At 31.2% G+C, this 18,890-nt stretch overlaps 1 protein-coding gene across 3 annotated transcripts in view; it reads right to left on the bottom strand.

Moving 5' to 3' along the window:
- LOC118065008 (E3 ubiquitin-protein ligase Rnf220-like) overlaps positions 1 to 18,890 on the bottom strand; it is an 89,605-nt gene that overhangs the window by 68,925 nt on the left and 1,790 nt on the right. For 2 of the 3 annotated variants that reach the window (XM_035080006.1, XM_035080005.1), the window contains 2 exons: positions 18,387 to 18,500; positions 16,643 to 17,141 (listed from right to left, as the gene is read on the bottom strand). In XM_035080006.1, coding sequence (XP_034935897.1) covers positions 16,643 to 17,141; positions 18,387 to 18,500 — 613 coding nt within the window. The remainder of the gene's footprint in view (positions 1 to 16,642; positions 17,142 to 18,386; positions 18,501 to 18,890) is intronic. The other variant, XM_035080007.1, reaches the window with a different exon arrangement.

Raw genomic sequence — 18,890 nt, 5'->3', positions numbered from 1 at the left:
ATTATCGTCCACTTTGAATTCATCGACAATGAAGTTTATTGCTTTTTTTTTGCAACGTCTGACACGTGCCAACTCCCCATTGCGTGTCCTTTGAAGCTACAAGATAACTCAATCCCCTTTCACTTTGTAGCAAATCGATATTTATTAACATTATATTATATTTGCCCTAAAGTCAGTAACGCATAATTTTCAAGCGAAATAAAATTCCACGGTAGAACAAGCATTCATGGGATAATACTGTTGCTGATGGTTTAACATACACTTTTTAAATTGCGTCTTTGAGATGCAGAACATCATCCGGAATGAAGAGAAGAAACGGTAAAAGGTATGAAGAAGAAAAGAGAGGAAGAGCAGAGGGGGGAGGGAGGGGGGGGGTATAAGTTGGCGTGTTGCCTTTGACTCGGTAGCTTACACGCTGATTAAGACACCCGATACAATTAGGCGGCAAAAAAGATAGTCTCAAAAGATGTGAGAGATCTTGTAGGTGAATCGTGACTTTCGGCGCATACCGGGTGTCCCAATTTAAATGACATTGTACAGGACATTTAGCTTTGTAATACCGTGATGAATTTATTTCAATTCTACATTAAGTCGTCTTTAGGTGAGTCTCAGAAAATTGTTTAGAATGATTTTTTCAATTCTAGAATTTATTCAAGGAAAAGTATTCCAACTCTGTCACTGATTCTCTTAATAGGATTTACAAAAATTTCTTCCATTGAATTTTTTCGAATAATTTTTCAAAGAATCAAATATATTTGAAAAAAAAGAATGTTCTCTTTATTCTTTCGTTAAAAAATAAAAATTATAATAACAACCTTATCATTAAAATATTTTTTTTATTCACCAGCAGATAAAAAATCATTTGCTTTTGTCTCTATAACAGGACTTGGAATAAATATTTATTTTCTTCAAAACATTCCATTGTTTTAAAATGCATTTTTTCATCTGTTGAAAAACGAAAAAAATTGTATTTCCTTCCAACAATAATTTGTGATTCAAAAAAGCAGATACATTTTTCTGAAGTTAAACAGTTATTACTTTTGTAGCACATTATGCAACAATTTAAGAACTCGTCAGATACTAAAAATTCCAAAACGATCATCTTTTGAGGAAATAATGATTTTGTCGTGCGGCTTTTTTTTAATTAAGTAGTAAATAAAAGGAACAAAAAAAGAACTGATAACTTTAGTTGTGTATTTGAAGTAAATTGTGGCCACCCGGTTGGCGTGCGAAAGTCATGTATGCCTTGAATCGGGAAAATACATTTTGTCCATAGAAGGCACGCGAAACACGGTAGCCGCGTGCGAGCAAGAGACACGAGGACTGGCAGCTGACAGTCAGCAGATCCTTGCGATCTTAATCTCGGTAGTTTCTTCGTAAAGGAAGAGAAGATTCGTCTTGTGAATAAGAGAAAGAAAAAAAAAAGACGAACAAGCTTGTGCATTGCAGCATAAGCGGAATTGGAAGAAGATGGACGAAAAAAAGGGGAAAAAAATTGTCAAGAAAAAATGCGAGTGCCGACGATTGAGAGAAGAGGACAAGAATCCGTCGGACGGTGGCAGCCGAAGATTCGCTTGGTAAACCGACCGTATATATATCGAGACTTTGAATAATTCATCGAGCCGCGAGAGTAGACTCGTCGACTTCTCTCCAAGTCTGATTTTGAACGCGCACTTTTTCGATTCTCCTCGTGCTGCCACACCCCACAGATAAGACACTATAAACCGTCAACAACAACTAGAAAGGTCTCGATATGCTTTTTTTGTTTGCTATTTTATTATCCAGATCCAGCTGGTGGAAGATGGAACTTCAGGATACAGATAAGTAAGTGGTGAAGGATATTTTATTAGGATGTATTTAATAAATATGCGTGTGAAGAAATTTGCAGATGCATCATCAGGAAAATGCAGCCACTTGAGCTTTTGATTATGGCTTAAGTTGCACCCTGTTATACGCTTGAGTAACCGTCGTGAGATCTTGCTATTTAATCCCGCTAAGGTACTTGAACTGGATAGCGAAAATTTACAGTCTCGAAATTTTTGACTGCTTCTAACTTTTGTTATTAAGTTTGCATGCTTTCAAGCAGTTTACAAATATTTATGTTATTTAATTTGAAATCAAAATATTAAATATCTATTTGTGCGAGACAAAAAGTTGACAATATTACTTTAAAACCAAAAATTATAGATTTATAATTAAATTTACAATTTAGTTGGGAATTATTTTAAATTTTAAACAAATAAATGGCTTATAATTGTAATAATAATCATCATCAAATTGGATTTGTTTATAGATGGAAAATTTATTGCAAATCAATTAAAAGTATAGTGAATGATTGAATAATTGATACTTATTAGAGAAAAATTTTTGTGATTGAATAATGCTATTAAAATGATGAAAGCCATTTTTAAAGTAGCTTATCAATGAATATTATCCATTGTTAAATTATTTTTTAAAAATGTCTATCAATGACTTTTCAGTACTCAATAAATGTAATAATTGGATACCATTTTGTGAAGAATGATAAAAGCCTATTTTTGTAATGATGACAATATGAAGTTATATACCCCATTATAATGGCCTAAATTATGACTTTGTTCATGAGTGTAGCATTGGAAAACAAATGAACATTTGATGATAGCAACTTTGTCATAACTCATAACTCTCAACAGTGGTAGTTACGTAAATTCACATTGATCATAACATGCAAGTAATATAAAAAATTGAAACGATGATGGTTGAGCTTATTACCCAACATATTCAACACTAAAGTCAGTGGATGTACATATTTCAAAGCAAACACTCAACTTTCTAGTCAATATTAATTGTTAGCGTAACGAGCACTGTGTATATATAAGTTGCCAAACGTATGAAAAAGATAGAAACTATACTAATGAATCTCTGGATTAAGATAATTAATTTAATCCGATTATTTAGGTATTGAGAGCTGTTAGAGTAGCAACGATGCAAATAAATGTTTACGAAAATGATTTTTGGTCATTTTAGAATAAATATCTTGACATACATTAACCATCATCATCATCATCATCATCATCATCATCATCATCATCATCATCCAAGCACTTGATATGTCACTTGCTTTCTCATGACAAGACTGTCGAATCAAGACGATCGAGAGCCAAACTTTTCTCAGGCTGTTCGAGTTTCATGGTGGTTGATATTTCATACAGACTGGGTAACGGGTTATCTCTCTTTCCCTGTCTATACTCTCTTTGTGTATCTATAGATCACCAACATTGTGCTCTCCCTGATGATGAGGTATACCCTTGAATATCGAGTGCGGTTTTGCGTCCGGACGATGGGCTCTTTCCGACCAGGGCTTCCCTCATTCTCTTATGACTCTTTCCTATGACTTTAAATCCCGAATGATTACAAATATTGGCTTATCATCATTCTGATATGATTTATTGTTCATTTCAAGCAACAGTGTATCATTATTACGTTTATCAACGACTTGATAAATTTTTTTTTATTGATTTTAATTATTAAATCATTTGCTTTATATTTTTCTTATAAACTTTATAAATTAATTCATTGAAGATATCATTTGAATTTGTTGTTTAATTATATTTAAAGTTATTATTACACATTCATTCTTATTTAAAAATTGTTCCTAATTATTTTTAATCATTTTATTTATTGTAATAGCCTCGATTGCATTCAATGCATTTATTTTAAATAACATAAATAATATCAATAAATTTTAATAATAAATTACTTTTTTTAATCAAAATAATTTTATAAAAAAATTTTTTTTCTTTTGTTTCAAAAAGTATTACTAATAAAAACGATTTAAAATTTTTTAAAATCCCTAATAATAATCATTCTTCCCTTAAACTTTTCTATAAAAAATAAAACAAAAATTTTATTACACACCGAATATTTTCTCGAATAATTCGATTTCATTTTACAACAGAATAAAACTTAAAAGAAAATAAAAAAAAAATCACTTAAGCTGTGTTCAATTTAAACGTGTTTGTTACCTCTTCCATCTCATTGGTTATTTTTTTCTTCACCATCGAACATTCCGTGGTAAACGATTAAGACTTAACAGCACACAGCACATAGAATACAACGCTTTTGCCATCCAATGAATGTCCTTATTGTCCAAGAGGAGCGTGAGAAAAGTCAAGACATAAAAGTTCAATACATAGTATAAATTCGATGTAATTAAAGCAATATTCTGCAATCCAAGGACAAGTATAAAGATACGATAAGCGCCCGCACAAATCGGACCAACAAATCGAATGAGAAAAAGAAGAACTAAAATGCATAGAGGTTTGGAGCTTACGAGTAATATCCAACCAGTCATCGAGACTTACTACGTTTATACGTGAGGATTACATCGGTATTATGAGAGGACAAACCCGCTTTCGTTATGTGGGATCGACGATAAGCCGGGTGAACAAGTTTACCCTCAAAAAAGACATTTGGAAATCGCATTACATGATCAATCTTATTCCGTATGTATTTCACACATTTACTGCTTGTTAAAAACAATCTCAACAAGTTATCAGATGTGTCTAAAGCTCTTCAATCAATAAAATTCTTCTTTCACAAATCATTCCAACAATACTTTTTATTCATATTCCAATAAAAATATTTGCATCAAAGAAATTTGACTATTAAAACAATGAAGCAAAATATTTTTTAATATTTAAAATTAAAAATTATGTCGAGAAAATTATTCGATGCTTTAGATGTGATGAAATATTATTAAATAACATTTTTGAATGTTTTAAAGAGCGAAGGGAATTTTATAATTTGAATTAATTTTTATTTTTAAGGTTATTGATTGATAAATAAATAAAGTCATGTCGAAGGTGATTTTGATGACTTTTTAATCCTTTTGGAGCAAACCTAATTATATTTGACAGCTTGATATACTTTGACAACTGATAAATCAAGTAATTACTCCAAAAAAAAATTTGGAGTAAAATTGGAGCAGTTATTCCAACAAAAAATAAATTGGAGTAAAATTGAAACAATTACTCCAAAAATTATTTTATTTTAATGTTAAAAAAAAATTTTAATTAGATGAATATATTTGAAGATGATATTTGTAAATTCAACAAAAAGAATTGAAATTTTGAGAAAAAAAAGGTAAAAATATAAAGATTGTTTTTCAAACTTGAAAGAAAGAACGTAAATAATCGATTCAAATTGAAATTAAATTCAAAAGCTTAAGCGATGCTGGTCGAATAGTAAAAAGAATCGTCGAATGTATGTATGTATGAGTATATCTATATTGAAAAGTATGTGATTTTTTTAGGGTTCGAACAAGAGGAAACTGAGCATCCATAGCCAGACTACTTAAATCTTCTTCATCCCCTACAGATAGTACGTTCAAGAATTTTTCGGTCGAGATTTTTCGCTTTCCTCCTCTTAACTTCCACCTGTCCTTCTTCTTACTCAACTAACGAGCCTTCTCGTTCGTTGAATACTTTACGTAGTGCAAGGGTGACCTCATCCCTCAAGTGGTAGTTTAGTGAGGAACTGGCTACGAGGCTCAGATCTCTTTTCCCTGTAATTAATTTGAGAAACCGCTTTCATTCCAGCTACTCACGAGATCCACCGGCTTTTTCTCTCATTCGCACGAATGACCCTTTCTACTTTTGTGTTATATATACCTCTATACCTCATATCATCCCCTTGACACGACAATTTTTTACGACGGATGTAAGACAAGAAGACGAAAAAGAAAATGGAGAAGAAGCAAGCCGAAGACGAGGGTGTTGGTAATCCAAGATTTATCTGGCAATTCTTTTGGAAGGTTAATATGCTTTTGTTCGCTAGATATTTTCAGACAAACTTTTTATATTTTACTGCACTATAATACAACTTTGTTACAATCGATCAAAATTTAATAACTTCACTTCAAGCTTTTGTGAACGTTTACATTTATTAATCATCATAAAAATCAGGTCTTTTGTACACTCTAGAAAAAATTCTTCTATTGAAAATAATTTCTTTATGTCAAAATTAAAATAAATTTTTTTAAATAAAGAAATTAATATTGTAAAATATTTGTATGTCGCCATCTAATGACTATTAGACTAACGACAGTTTGTTAGTTAACGACGATTGCTTGACGATTAGATTGTTTATAGCAACGAGGGGAGAGTTTGTTTATCTCCAGTTTTTGACTGAGACTTGAGTTGACCGTACGGATTCTTTCTTTCTAATTAATTTCTGTCAATCTTTAATAAACATTTTTTTTTATTTATTAATTTTCCGAAGTTGTTATTTGGTCTTATTTTACAATCTTAATAATTGTAATTTTAAATTAAAAACAAAAAAATTATCAACATAACCAATGTTTTAATTTAAAAATGTTTTCAAAAGAAATTTATTTACTTCTTCAATTATTTTTTATTTAAAACCAAAAATCATATTGTTATAAAAATAACGATATTGCTATTCATTATTTTTTGCAGCTATTAATCTGATTCATTTATTATCTCTAATAGATATGTTTAATTAAATAAAATATTCTTTTGTTTACACTGATTGATTTCTCTTCACTATTAAAAAAAATAATAAATATTTGTTACAAAAAATTGACTACATAGTTTCCATTGTTATCTATTCTAATTATTACTTGTTTATTTTTCACCCATTCTTTATAATCGTCCAATAAAAATCATGACATTCGAAAATAATTGACTATACAACAAGTGTAAAAGTAAATATAAGAAGAAAGAGCATTTTCGGGTGCTCTAAGTGTAACTATTTTTTATTGTATCTAAAATGTATGTGAAAACAGTTTATGTATCTTTAATATGTAATTATGTACTACATGTTCATCTGTAAAGTGGAAGTATTATAAAATGCCGAGCAATCGCTACAAATCCGACAAAATTCAAGTGTTTAATTAAACACCTAAAACACTAGTAAATAATTAAATACCTAAATGTTTAAAATGTTGAACATCATAAACAAATTACAGTATTTTGGTAAACGGCAGAAAGTGTTCAAAAGTCGACTAAAAAACTGCCATAGTTCGTTTATGATGTTTAATATTGCACTTGAAGTGTTTAATTTCTAAACACTCGGGTATATACTCGGCATACAATTCACTGTAAATTTAAATGTTTTATTTTAAAACATTAAAAGTGTTTCAATATGACGTCACCCATTTGATTAACATTGTCTCGATTTTAAAACACTTAAAAACGTTTTATATCATATATTTATCTAACTTTTACGTGATTATCTATCATGTATATATCCTCAAACTATAAATAAAATTTATAAAATAAATAATGTTTTGACATTTGGGTTACGTTGATTATTGTTTACATGCTAACTGAACTATAGGTCGAAATTTTGCAACCAACAATGGAGTAAAAAGCATTGCATGACGATAACTCCTGAAAGAATCCTTCTTCATTTGATAATTAATTATTATCGGGTAAATAGTATAACATATAAACATATATTTAAAATTGAGACAATGTTAATCAAATGAGTGATGTCATATTACAACACTTTTACTGTTTTAAAATAAAACACTTAAATTTACAGTGATTGAAATAAATGATTTTACTACTAATTGACTATACCACTGGCCAACGATATTTTAATATCCCGTTCAAAAAAATACTCAAATAAAAGACGTAAAGTGAGTGTGGGTAAATAAATTAATTGTCTGAGTGATAATATAATAATAAAGAAGAACAAAAAAAATGACAAAGTGTATGTAGGGATTCTTGAGAACGAAGAGTCATAAATAGGAGTAAATCGAGTAAAGATACGGCTGGAGAAATCGTTTATTATGTGCGAAGCAATAGTGATAGCAAATTTTAAATAGCAAAACGTGATAAGGAAAGAGAATAAAGCGAGAAGAAGCAGGTTGTTTGATACGAGAGGAGAAGAATTTCGAAATGCATTATTCATGGGTTAAGAGAAGATACGATATGATCCAATATGTGGCCTGAGAGTAGTCCAACCGACCCCTGTGTAAGAAGTATCATTCCCTTCTTCTCTTAGAGTTCCTTTCTCTCTCTCTAGACCCTAAGCTGCTGAAAATTGACGCAAGAATTTTCTTGTAATTTAAGATATCTGGTTCAGTATAACCTTCTCATCTGTAGTTGGAGCGATTTACTTATGGGTTAAGTAAGCTAAACCACTTGAAAATATGTCGTGGGATCTTTCTCAAAAGATCGAAAAAGCGAAAACAAGCTCAGGCAAAATAAGGAGGCTATCCTCTCTCTGTTCAAGAGCTACCAAAGATATAAGGGAGTAAAGATTGCGGTGTGGTGAGTGCCAACGAGAGGCGACCGGAGTAGATATACCAACCAAGCAACGCATCGTATTAACACACAATGAGATACTTTTGTTTTTGCGTTTCACCCTCGCTTATTCGATTCCTCGCTTTCTGCACGCTCCAACCATGAACTCTTTCCCTACCTTGAATCCTTTCCTCGCCTACCGGGTGATCTATTCATTTTTATTTCCATTACCTTCCTGTTTTCAAGATTTTTTAGACCTTTAAAAGCTGCAAAAATTTATTTTATTGCTATTTTCTATCTTCTTTTGGTTATGATTAAATTATTTCACGTACAAATTTTATTCATGGAAATAATAATTTATTTATCTTTATGGTTTTGAAAAATATTCTTTCCATTGCTATGATTTTATAATAATCAATTATTTAAAAATATTATTTATTTCTAAAAAATTAGTATCTTTATTAGAAAATCAGTATTTTTATTTTATAATTTTAAAATATATATTGTTTCAAATTTATTGTAGACTTTGTGGATTGAGGTAGTTTTTTTTTTTAATTATGTATGAGTAAAAGTGAAATTAGAAAAAATAATTGAAACTATTACAAGCTAGATGTTTGAAAAATAATTCAGTGTAACATATTGCAAAAAAAAAAAATGACAAATAAATTTTCGAAAATAAAATATCAGTTTTCAATGAACACCCTGTTTGCATGGAGAAACTCTCGGCGTGAATAAAGAGACTCAAACAACTCACGTGATCTCTTCCACTCGTATTGCAGTTTAACGTTGCTCCATTGTGTGCGAATTCCGTTGATAAATTACCGAATAATTGTCAAATGTGAAAAAATAAAAAAACAAGTAAAGAAAAAAAAAATGATAAATAAATAACCAAGTAGAAGAAATTAAAACAAAAAAAAAGTAGTCAAATGAATACATAAAAAAAATTGGTTAAAACAAATATACATAAAATCCAACATGATTTATTATTGTCATACGATTGTGTTACTAGATATAAAAAATACCTCCCCCTTAATTGATTAAATAACTGTATAAATCAACGTAAACAAAAATTGTTTTAAAACTTAAAACTATAAATAGAAATAATAATGGAAAATCCTATGGAAATAATTCAAGAAACACAAAGACGTGTATACAAGTGACACTGACGAAGAGCTACCGAGACTCTGGTAATTTATCGATCTAGAACGAGTGAGGCACATAGAGAGAGAGAGAGAGAGAGAGAAAATACAAAATAAAGAAGAAGCTCTAATCAGCGATTTAATCCCTGGTAACGTTTGAGTAAATTTATTTTTCCACTAGCTCGTGACCAGTTCACGAGACTTTGTGCGACAAACGAAATACTAGGGACGAGATTAAAAATGGTCTAAATGGTTAATTGTGTTAGCACGATCGTGTCAAAGAGTCCTCGATGTAATACACAGCCAGTAAAGAGTGACAGTACGAAAAGAAATGTGCTATCATTCTAAAAGAGCTACATTTATTTCATATTTTTCTAAAGAAAAATCACAATTTCTTTTTTTATTTTTAATTGATATTTTTATTCAAACAAAATTTAAATTAATGTTTGTATTTTATGTGGGAAATGAGAAGCTTTTTTTACTTAATGAAGAGCTAAATTTATAAAATAAATTTAAAATAAAAATTCATTGGCCATTTGTTCTTCATTGACTCTCCAAATCCCTCAATGATATTCGTGTATTTAAAAAAAGTTCCAAAGACAAAATTATCAGCCCCTTTCTCAAATTACCAAAATTTATTGCATAGTAAAATACCAAAGAATCTCTAGGGGTAAAAATAGTAGTTAACTTTCTATTCCAGAAATTGTAGAATCTAGTGTTCAAGTTCTAAGGTATATGAGAAGAAAATACGAGTCTAGTCTATATGTAGAGTAAGACAGTGACAAACGTTTTAGTCAAAGTGATTTCGTTTAATTGTCGACTGGGCCATTTTTCACTCACAGATGTACGTTGGTGTTAGGATGTATATACTTCTAACTTCACTGGGAAATATATATCTCATGGGGTGTCGTAGTAAAACGAAAGGGCTAAAAGTTGAAATGTCTCACTTTAAGGCTTAAGACACTATCCAGAGGGAGAGAAAGGGTCTCAAAGATCGTTTCTTCTTTTGTAAATAGTTCTTGTGTTACGACATCCGGGATAAAAGAAAAATCTCATGTACGAGTTTCCTCTCAACGAGGATTACTTGAGAGTTATCATCGGATTGAAAGTGAGAACATGTTGTATATTACTTGTAACAATATACTTCCGGAAAAATATTAATGGATTGGGTTTAAATCTTTACATTTCTGACTTTTATCTATTTCAATAAATTTAACATCTCTTTTATTCTATAAATTGTTGTTTTTTTTTTAATCATTATTATTTCAAAAATTAGTAGACTTCATATATTTTAGTTTAGCAATAATTTATTAATAATCATTACAAATGACTAAAAACAGTTGCATCTTGGTAGCAATTTAAATCTGATCCTATTTTGGAGTCTTAAATATGGTCCATTTTATTTTTGAAACGTTTAAAGAAGATAATAAGACGAGGACCATTTGGTAATTATTTATGTAGTGGAGTAGTATTGAGGTAATAATAGAGTGCACAAAGATAATTTTGTCACTGCTAGGAAGTAAAAAAATAACAAGTACACGATATGAAGTTTAGAAGTAAAAATGTGTATATACACAAGTGAATTTTGAATTACTGTAAATAAAACATTGCGATGTAGTGTACAAGTTACGATAACTCAAAATTCACTTTGTTTATACACACATTTTTACTTCTAAACTTCAAAAAGTGTACTTCTTATTTTTTTACTTCTGAGCAATCAAAAAATTATTTCCGTGTGGCTCTGAATTGTTATTAAATGTTTCAAAAAGATTATAGCATACTGTAGGAAAACATTGTCAGGCTTATATGTAGCCATAATTGCTACTTGGATATGTATTGGGTTTAGGAAATTACGAGATTTTATAATGTGTTAAAATCAAAGTTTAGAAGAACAAAGGCAAAATTAAAAAAGAATTACTGAATTCTTCATATTAAAAATAAATAATTGAATATTAATTCTATGCACAAACCAAAAAATAAATATTAAAAATTATTTTTAACATAATTTATGATTGAAATATTTTTAATGTCTATCAAACATAAAAATTAGTAAAATAAATCCAATTTTTCCTGTTTGATTTCTGTCGTTTGAATAATCATTTTAATTATTCCAGACTTTTTTCAGCTCCAAATAATAATTGTAATAATTAGTTAGCACTGTATTTTTGTTGAATAAAACATCCTTTCAATCTATCATTGTAAAACTTCAGTGAGAGAAAATAAATTTTCCCAAATATTGGAAATAAATTTTGATTAAAAGTTGTTTCAGGTTATTGAATTAATTAACCAGTCGATACGAATGAAACCATAATTATTCTAAAGTAACCAACTGTTAAATGATTATAGTAAAATAGTCTTATCAACAAGATAATTACCCAAACGATATGATCACGTAATGTAACAAGGTACGAAAATTTCATTGCGAAACAGAACGAGCAACGTGGGGGCGTTTAGAGTATTTCCTGACTGGCAACCGCAGTTATTATGAACGAACGCTCGCGCGTTGTTCACGCGGTCACGCTCCACATCAGCTGATGGTGACAGTTCAATTCAAACTTTAGTGTTCGGCGGTTAGAAATGTTAGCCGCAAAACCGCACGCGTGATTTCTGTCCATCGCTTTATCGTCCTCTTCTCTCCTCAGAAATTCGTTTATTATTTCAGCACTTCCTAAATTTTACCGCTCGACAACATATTGTCGATTAGAGATAATATTAAATTAACAATAGATGGCAATTAATATTCGGCAAGAGGTTGTGACAATGGTACTACGAAATGAAGCGAATGAGTTTATTCGGTGCACGAAGGATGTCGTACAGGAAGAGTTAGAGGAGAATAGAGGAAGAGGTGATAGATCTGGCCAGTTGCTTCAATACGAGCACGTTTCTCATGACAATTGCAGCATGTACAGACGACCAACATATTCACATTGGTTCGCGAAGCAGATTTACCAATTTGCTCGTGGCGTTATGTACGTAGTCTACCCACTAGGGGCCAGAGAATGGCCAGTAAGATAAAGAGAGCAAGAGAGAAGTGCGTATACGAATGAGAAATTTGGGTGAGGTGCGATGGAGGTTGATGTGCGGTTGAAGAGATTAATATGCACGTGAGGTGCACACCTCTACTACCACCCTACCAACATCACTACTACTTCCTCTTCAACCCTCATCTCGCTAACTCGCGTCCACTCTCCCTCTCATATTCAAGCTCTCCCTTCAACCACCCCGTTAGCTCCCTTCGCGATTGCCCATTCCACACTACATTGGCCATTTCATCCTCTCGCTCTTCCACTTGGCCGCGTGACCATTTAGTAATTTCTGTCACGAGTCAAGCCACCCAACGTTTACTATAAAACGGAATACATTCACATATACACGACGTCGTTCATATTCTCCAACATCAGCAGCCAGACGCCAACCTGTGTGTTCACTTCCGCAGCTTGGCCAATTAAAAAAATGCATGCATCTCGTTGATGCAAACCCAAAGGACCAATCTCCTATACTTTTGCTGCTGCTGCTGTTTATTGTTTATTGGAAAAATGTCAGCTTGGTATAAAACGACTCTGAGAAATTACCAGAGGACGCCTCCTCTTTCATACCACGCCCAGACCAGCTATTTCCGGGCAAGTCTAGCAAAAAGGATAAAACGAAAGAGGAAGAGGTAGAGCAAGAGAAACGCCAGCCACCCTCTTGAGTGGGTGGTGAACCAGCCAGATTTCTAGGAGGCGGAGCCTCTATTTCTAGCCAACTCTACCTCCAATGGCTTTTCTTTACTGAGAAGAAGAACCAGCAGATAAAGTGAGGTTGCGACATCAGAAAAACGGTTCAACCGTTATAAAGAGGGGAGTGTGGATATTGATAGCGTCCGATATGCTGCCAAGAAATGTCTTATAAATTATACAGTAAATGTAAACTCAAGCTGCTCTCAACTAGGATAGCTTGATGTCAAGGGGGTGAAACGTCTTCAAGACAATGTTCGTACTTGCGCGAACTCAACTGCTCCGCCCCAAACTCAACAGTACTTTACCTTGGCATAATATATAGAATGTCAAGGGAGGAGATGCGACGCGAGACTGTCTCACTACTTGCGCGGACAAACTCGACCTAGACATGATTATCATCACCACATTGATGAATATTAAAAGCGGAAACCCCAAGCAGATTTATTTGCCTACGGCTGACGTGGATATAGATATGTGGTCATGAAAATACAGACATTTTAAGGTCCTTTCAATGACAGAGCTCAATTTTAGCTACTATTAAAACTCATCATTTAAATGGTTTTTAAAATAAAAAATTCATACTTTTAAAAATGGCCTCAAAAAATTTTCTAAAAGATAAAAAAATAATTTCACTGATCTGATGATTACTTTGAACTGTTAAAAAATGATGATAACACATTTATTTAAATATTTTTAATAAAATATTCAGGATGAGATACCAAGCTTCTTTAAATAAAATTAATAAACATACATATGTCTAAAAGAATACTTTCCCTTCAATGGCAATATTTTTCAAAAATAGATAACAAAGAAAAATGTCCCTTTCATTGCCCTAGCTTTTCTCTATTTATACAGCGATATGTAATTCAATAATTTCATTCTGTTTGTCGTAGCGGTAATTCAAACGTAGCTCGTTACCGCCCAGCAGATATAATAATGAGTCTCGTGTTACGTATCTCTCAGGTCTACAAGAGGAGTGGAGCATAAAGAGGGAAAAATTGATGTACAGATGTGAGAAAAAAGATCAAGGTAGAATTGTGAACAAGACATCATATAATGAAATGAAAAATAAATGAATGTACTGTCGTGGAATCTTCAAAAAAAATTTGGATATGTTTTCAACACTGAAATCGATTTATGTAAAACACATACACATAGCCAGACAAATGTATTATGAAAAAAAAACTCGATGATGGAAAATAAATGATTATGCAAGAATAAATTAAAAATAGAGTTATGGTGAAGAGAATAATTTGTCGATTGCTTTGGAATTTGAGTGATATTTTACCGCGGAAAAGGAAGAGAAACCAAATGAACCGCTACGAATGATATGAAGGCAAATTCTCGAGAGGGTGAGAAATTGGTGCTCAACAATGCGTGTAAACAAGAAGGGTATGAACTACAAATATGTAATAGAGATATATTTTTTTTTTAATGTTAAAAAATATAACCAATCAATAAGAGTTTAAATACTGTTAAAATATTTATTAAACCTAAAAGTACATTTAAGAATCAATTTTATTAATGAAATGGAGACTTTTGATGAACCGTCGATAAGTAATTAAAAGACTTGAATCAAATTTGAATGAAGAAATAAAAAAAGAAGGCAGGAAATAGACAAAAAAAATAGGGAGTATTTTAAAAACCTATATTAATATTAAAAATGAAAAATATTAGAAAAAAAAGTATCTATTGTTTTCCAATAGATTAAAATTTTATTCTCTCTTTATATGAACTCAACTAATTAGTGGAATAATTGAAGAATAATCCAATAAGTATCATAGATATTAATTTTTGTTTATTTTCGTATCAATTTCCAAACATATAGAGAAAAAAAGAATTGTTTTTAAAGTTCAATTAACCGCAGAAATTAACTTCACGTTCAAATATCAAAATAATACCGCAATCAATTTTAAAATATTATCACTAATCAACGTAATTGAAGATAAAAAAATTTTTTTTTAAAATAAATATTCCATTACTTCAATCATTTAATTACTTTTGAAAATACCTATATGATACTTTACTTCAATTACAAAATTTTTTCTGTTAATATGAAGAAAAAAAAATTCTTTTCAACAGCAAAAAGGTATCAGTTTTGATTAGGTTTTTAATAAAAGTATTCAGCCGTGATAATAAATAGATAATATTGAAGGAAAGCATAATGAATAAATGTATATTTGCATGGAAATAAAGCATTTATCCATGGAAATATTTAGTCAAGTTTTAACTCACGAGCATCACACGACATCAAGAGGAAAAGTTAGGGGAGAGTGTGGGTTTATTCACGTTATCAATTTCCTGACAAATATCTATGTGTCCACAAGTACACACGTTTCGTTCAATCACTGCATGTGTACTGTATATACGTATGTAGATACCATTGCACCGAGTACTGCGTTCACCTCGATTTGTTGGCCGCAGAGGTATCGACTAGTTTGCTCGACACGTTTCATTTCGACATCATATTACGTCCGTTCAACCCCGCGAGCTTGAAATATTGCGGACTGTATCGTTAAGCGTGGTTCAAAACCTGCTATAGTACATCAACTAAACTATCCGTTCAACCAACTGCCAGTATGTTACTGATATCTATTTATAATCCAATCACTGGAGAAAGGTGCAAGACCAAATTATTTAACGAGAGTTTGAGTACCTACATGTCAATCATGGTATTTATTTCTTATATAAATTCTGATATTGATTATTCTTTATTGAATGGGAAAGATAAATTATTTTTTTTCATTTGGAGAAAACTTTCATTTGCTTTTGCTGAATGCTTGATTCAGTAAAAATGAAGAATCTGTTAGAATTCTTCTAGTTGACGTTTTGGAGCATGATATTGAAATAGGGTATTACTTATAGAATAGAATAATTCTTGAGTAATCATCAAGTATGTTCAATTTTAGTTGAAGGTTTTGAATAATGAATAATTATTTTGTCTTAATAAATACTCTATTACTTCTAGAATTTGATGGAGTAATTGATGTTAATGATCAATAGTCATTGAAGAATGTGACTTTCCATTGTTGAAGTTATTAAGAGAAAATGTTGATGATGCATAAAAGAATTATTTTTAACAGATAGTGCTGGGTTATGATAAAATGTTTTCAAATAACTGGAGTTTTCACTAATGTCCTGTCTGATGTTATTATAGGACATATATAATATGCATTAAAAGGAACAGATTTTTTCAACAAAACACAACGGGTAGAAGATGTTTTGTAATCAAAGAGAAATTAGTCCAGTGGTTTTTGTGAATATTTTTCGAAAATAGAATATAAAAAGGAATACCCTGAAAAAAATAAAAAAACAAATAAAACATGTGGACACTGGTGTTTGCAAACCGCGAACAAAACGAGAATGTGTAGAGCAGAAAAAATGGTTGCTACACGCCACAAAGATGAGGGAGAAATGAATGGTTTCATCATTTGGCAATTAAGGTATGCGGATTCACCCGAATAAGAACCACAGAAAAATTATTAAACTTTGCTATCTTAGTTTTTGTTAACAAAATTCAAGTACTCACGTCTATATGGTCGTCCTTCCTCGGGTGTAGACCTCTCGGTGTTTTCAGAACCAGGCGTCGCATTGTTGTCACGATCCTCATCATCTGGACTTGGTCCTCGATTCGAAAGATTCGTTGATCCTGGAACATTTCCAAGGGGCGAACGACTCGCTGATCCAGCTGGACTTTGTGGTGCTACTTCTTGGCTTCCAGGCCCTCCGGGTATACCTCCAGTTACACCACCCGACGACGGTAACGAAGGTGAAAATATATTCGACATGTTAGATAACGGTCCAATGCTTGCCAATCCTGATGGAACACTTGCACTTCCGGTTTCCACTTTGAGGCACTTACTCGGCGGTGCAAAAGCCGAGGGCCCAAGTGGCCTGAATGCACCAAATGGAAGACGAGGATCCAATGGATGAAGAAATTGATGTGGCAAGTGAAGCATATGATGAAGACCGTATCCAAGTGATGCTGCTGTGCTGAATGGCACTTGAAGCTCTTTTGTGTCTGTTACCTTGTGTAAAAAAAATTTTATCTGATTAATATTTTGAAGTATTTTCTATAGTATAGAGTTTGAAGGTTTATGAATTTTTTTATCATGCAACATGCAGTTTTTTAAATAAATCTTTTCTATTTGCACAAAAGAAACAATCAATTTCTATTTAATAAACTTTATTTTTATAAATAAAACTGTTCATAAATCATTTTGAAAATTATTTAAAAAGTTTTATAGGCTTTAAATAAAAAGCACCTCTATACGATTGTGATGTTTGAACAATTGAATTGAAATAATTGTTAGAGAATTTTATTTTTATAAAAAAAAAAAAAATGTACTGATCACTCAACTTCAATAACTTCATTCTTAATGAAATTGATCAGTTCTCTCACTAAATTAATATTTTAGAGATATATTAAAATAATTTAAAAATAAAATTGAAATCCAATGTAATTTCAGAACTGTCAGTTTTAAAATACAGTGAAAATGAAATAATTTTTTTTGCAATTTCTCTTTTAATTTTTATCGTTAAAATATGAAAAAAAAATATATAAAAAGCAAAGGATAAACTCAAAGAACTTTGAAACTTTAGAATAAATATTTTCACAAAAAAAAAAAAAATATTTTATAGTCATAATTGTATAAAACTTTGCAATTAAATTACATAGTTGACTTAAATGATGTAATACTATTTAGTATTCTTCTTCAACACCTATTTAAATAAATGATAGTATAATTAATTTATGTTAATTTATTTTTTTAAGTAAAACATACACTTTTCAATTTTAAAAACATAACTTAAGATATGTTTCTCTTAACAATTATTCAGTAAAAACTTTTTACTTCAATCTTCTTTACAACAATTCTCCTGTTCATTCAATCAACTTTTTCCATTATTATTAAATTGAAATAAAATATAAACATTTGATTAAAATTGTTTGAAAGAATTTAGGTTTTATTGATTGATTAAAACACTTTGGTATAAGCATGAACAATCTTTCAAGCTTGTAAAAAAAGCTGATGAATTGAAAAGATACTTAATGAAATCAACATAAAAATCCAATGTAGTTTAATATCTTCTTTACAACTATTAATCTGAAATAATGAAAATTACATAGGATTGGAGTGTTTCATTGCTGCAAATTGAAAGTAAACAGTGTTTAAGAGAGAAAAAAGCGAGTGTAACTGAATGACTTTAAATGCTAAAAAGTGAGTTTTCATGCAATTAAATGATGAAAGCACGGCAAGGAAAAGGACACTAACTTGTGGATTGAAGGGTCTCGGCATTCGCAAGGCATCAGAGAGACCCCCGGCCTGTGAAAATACAACCAGGGGCGATGGCGGGAGATGATTCGGCAAGTATGAAGAATTATCCATCTAAAACAGACCGGCGATTTCCTCTTTTGTTTTTGTTCATCTTATCTTTCTCAGTTTCATTAACAATAGTAAATTAATCAAATACCAGCTTAATAGTGTATTGATATTTTTGTCAAAAAATCGAGAACAATTAGGATGATTATAAATACAAAATAAATTAATCGAGCAATTGATCATAAAGAGTTAAACCGAGTGTTAATCAGACATCGAGATAGAAAAGCGAAATCCGAACAATCAATCGTGTTCGGCATTAACCAGCCACGCAAAACCAAATTGCGTGGACAAATGCGTAACCTCAATGGTCACAACACCCGCATCGTGGTACGATCGGCATGCAATGTATTACGCCGGAATCAAAATCGAATTGGTTTTATATTACGTCCGTTGTCG

This window comes from Chelonus insularis, unplaced genomic scaffold, assembly GCF_013357705.1.
Source record: "Chelonus insularis isolate UGA/USDA-ARS -01 unplaced genomic scaffold, ASM1335770v1 contig_261_pilon, whole genome shotgun sequence".
Taxonomy (NCBI): Eukaryota; Metazoa; Arthropoda; class Insecta; order Hymenoptera; family Braconidae; genus Chelonus; species Chelonus insularis.
Note: the sequence above shows the minus strand (reverse complement) of the source record. Positions and strands in the feature narration are given on the sequence as shown.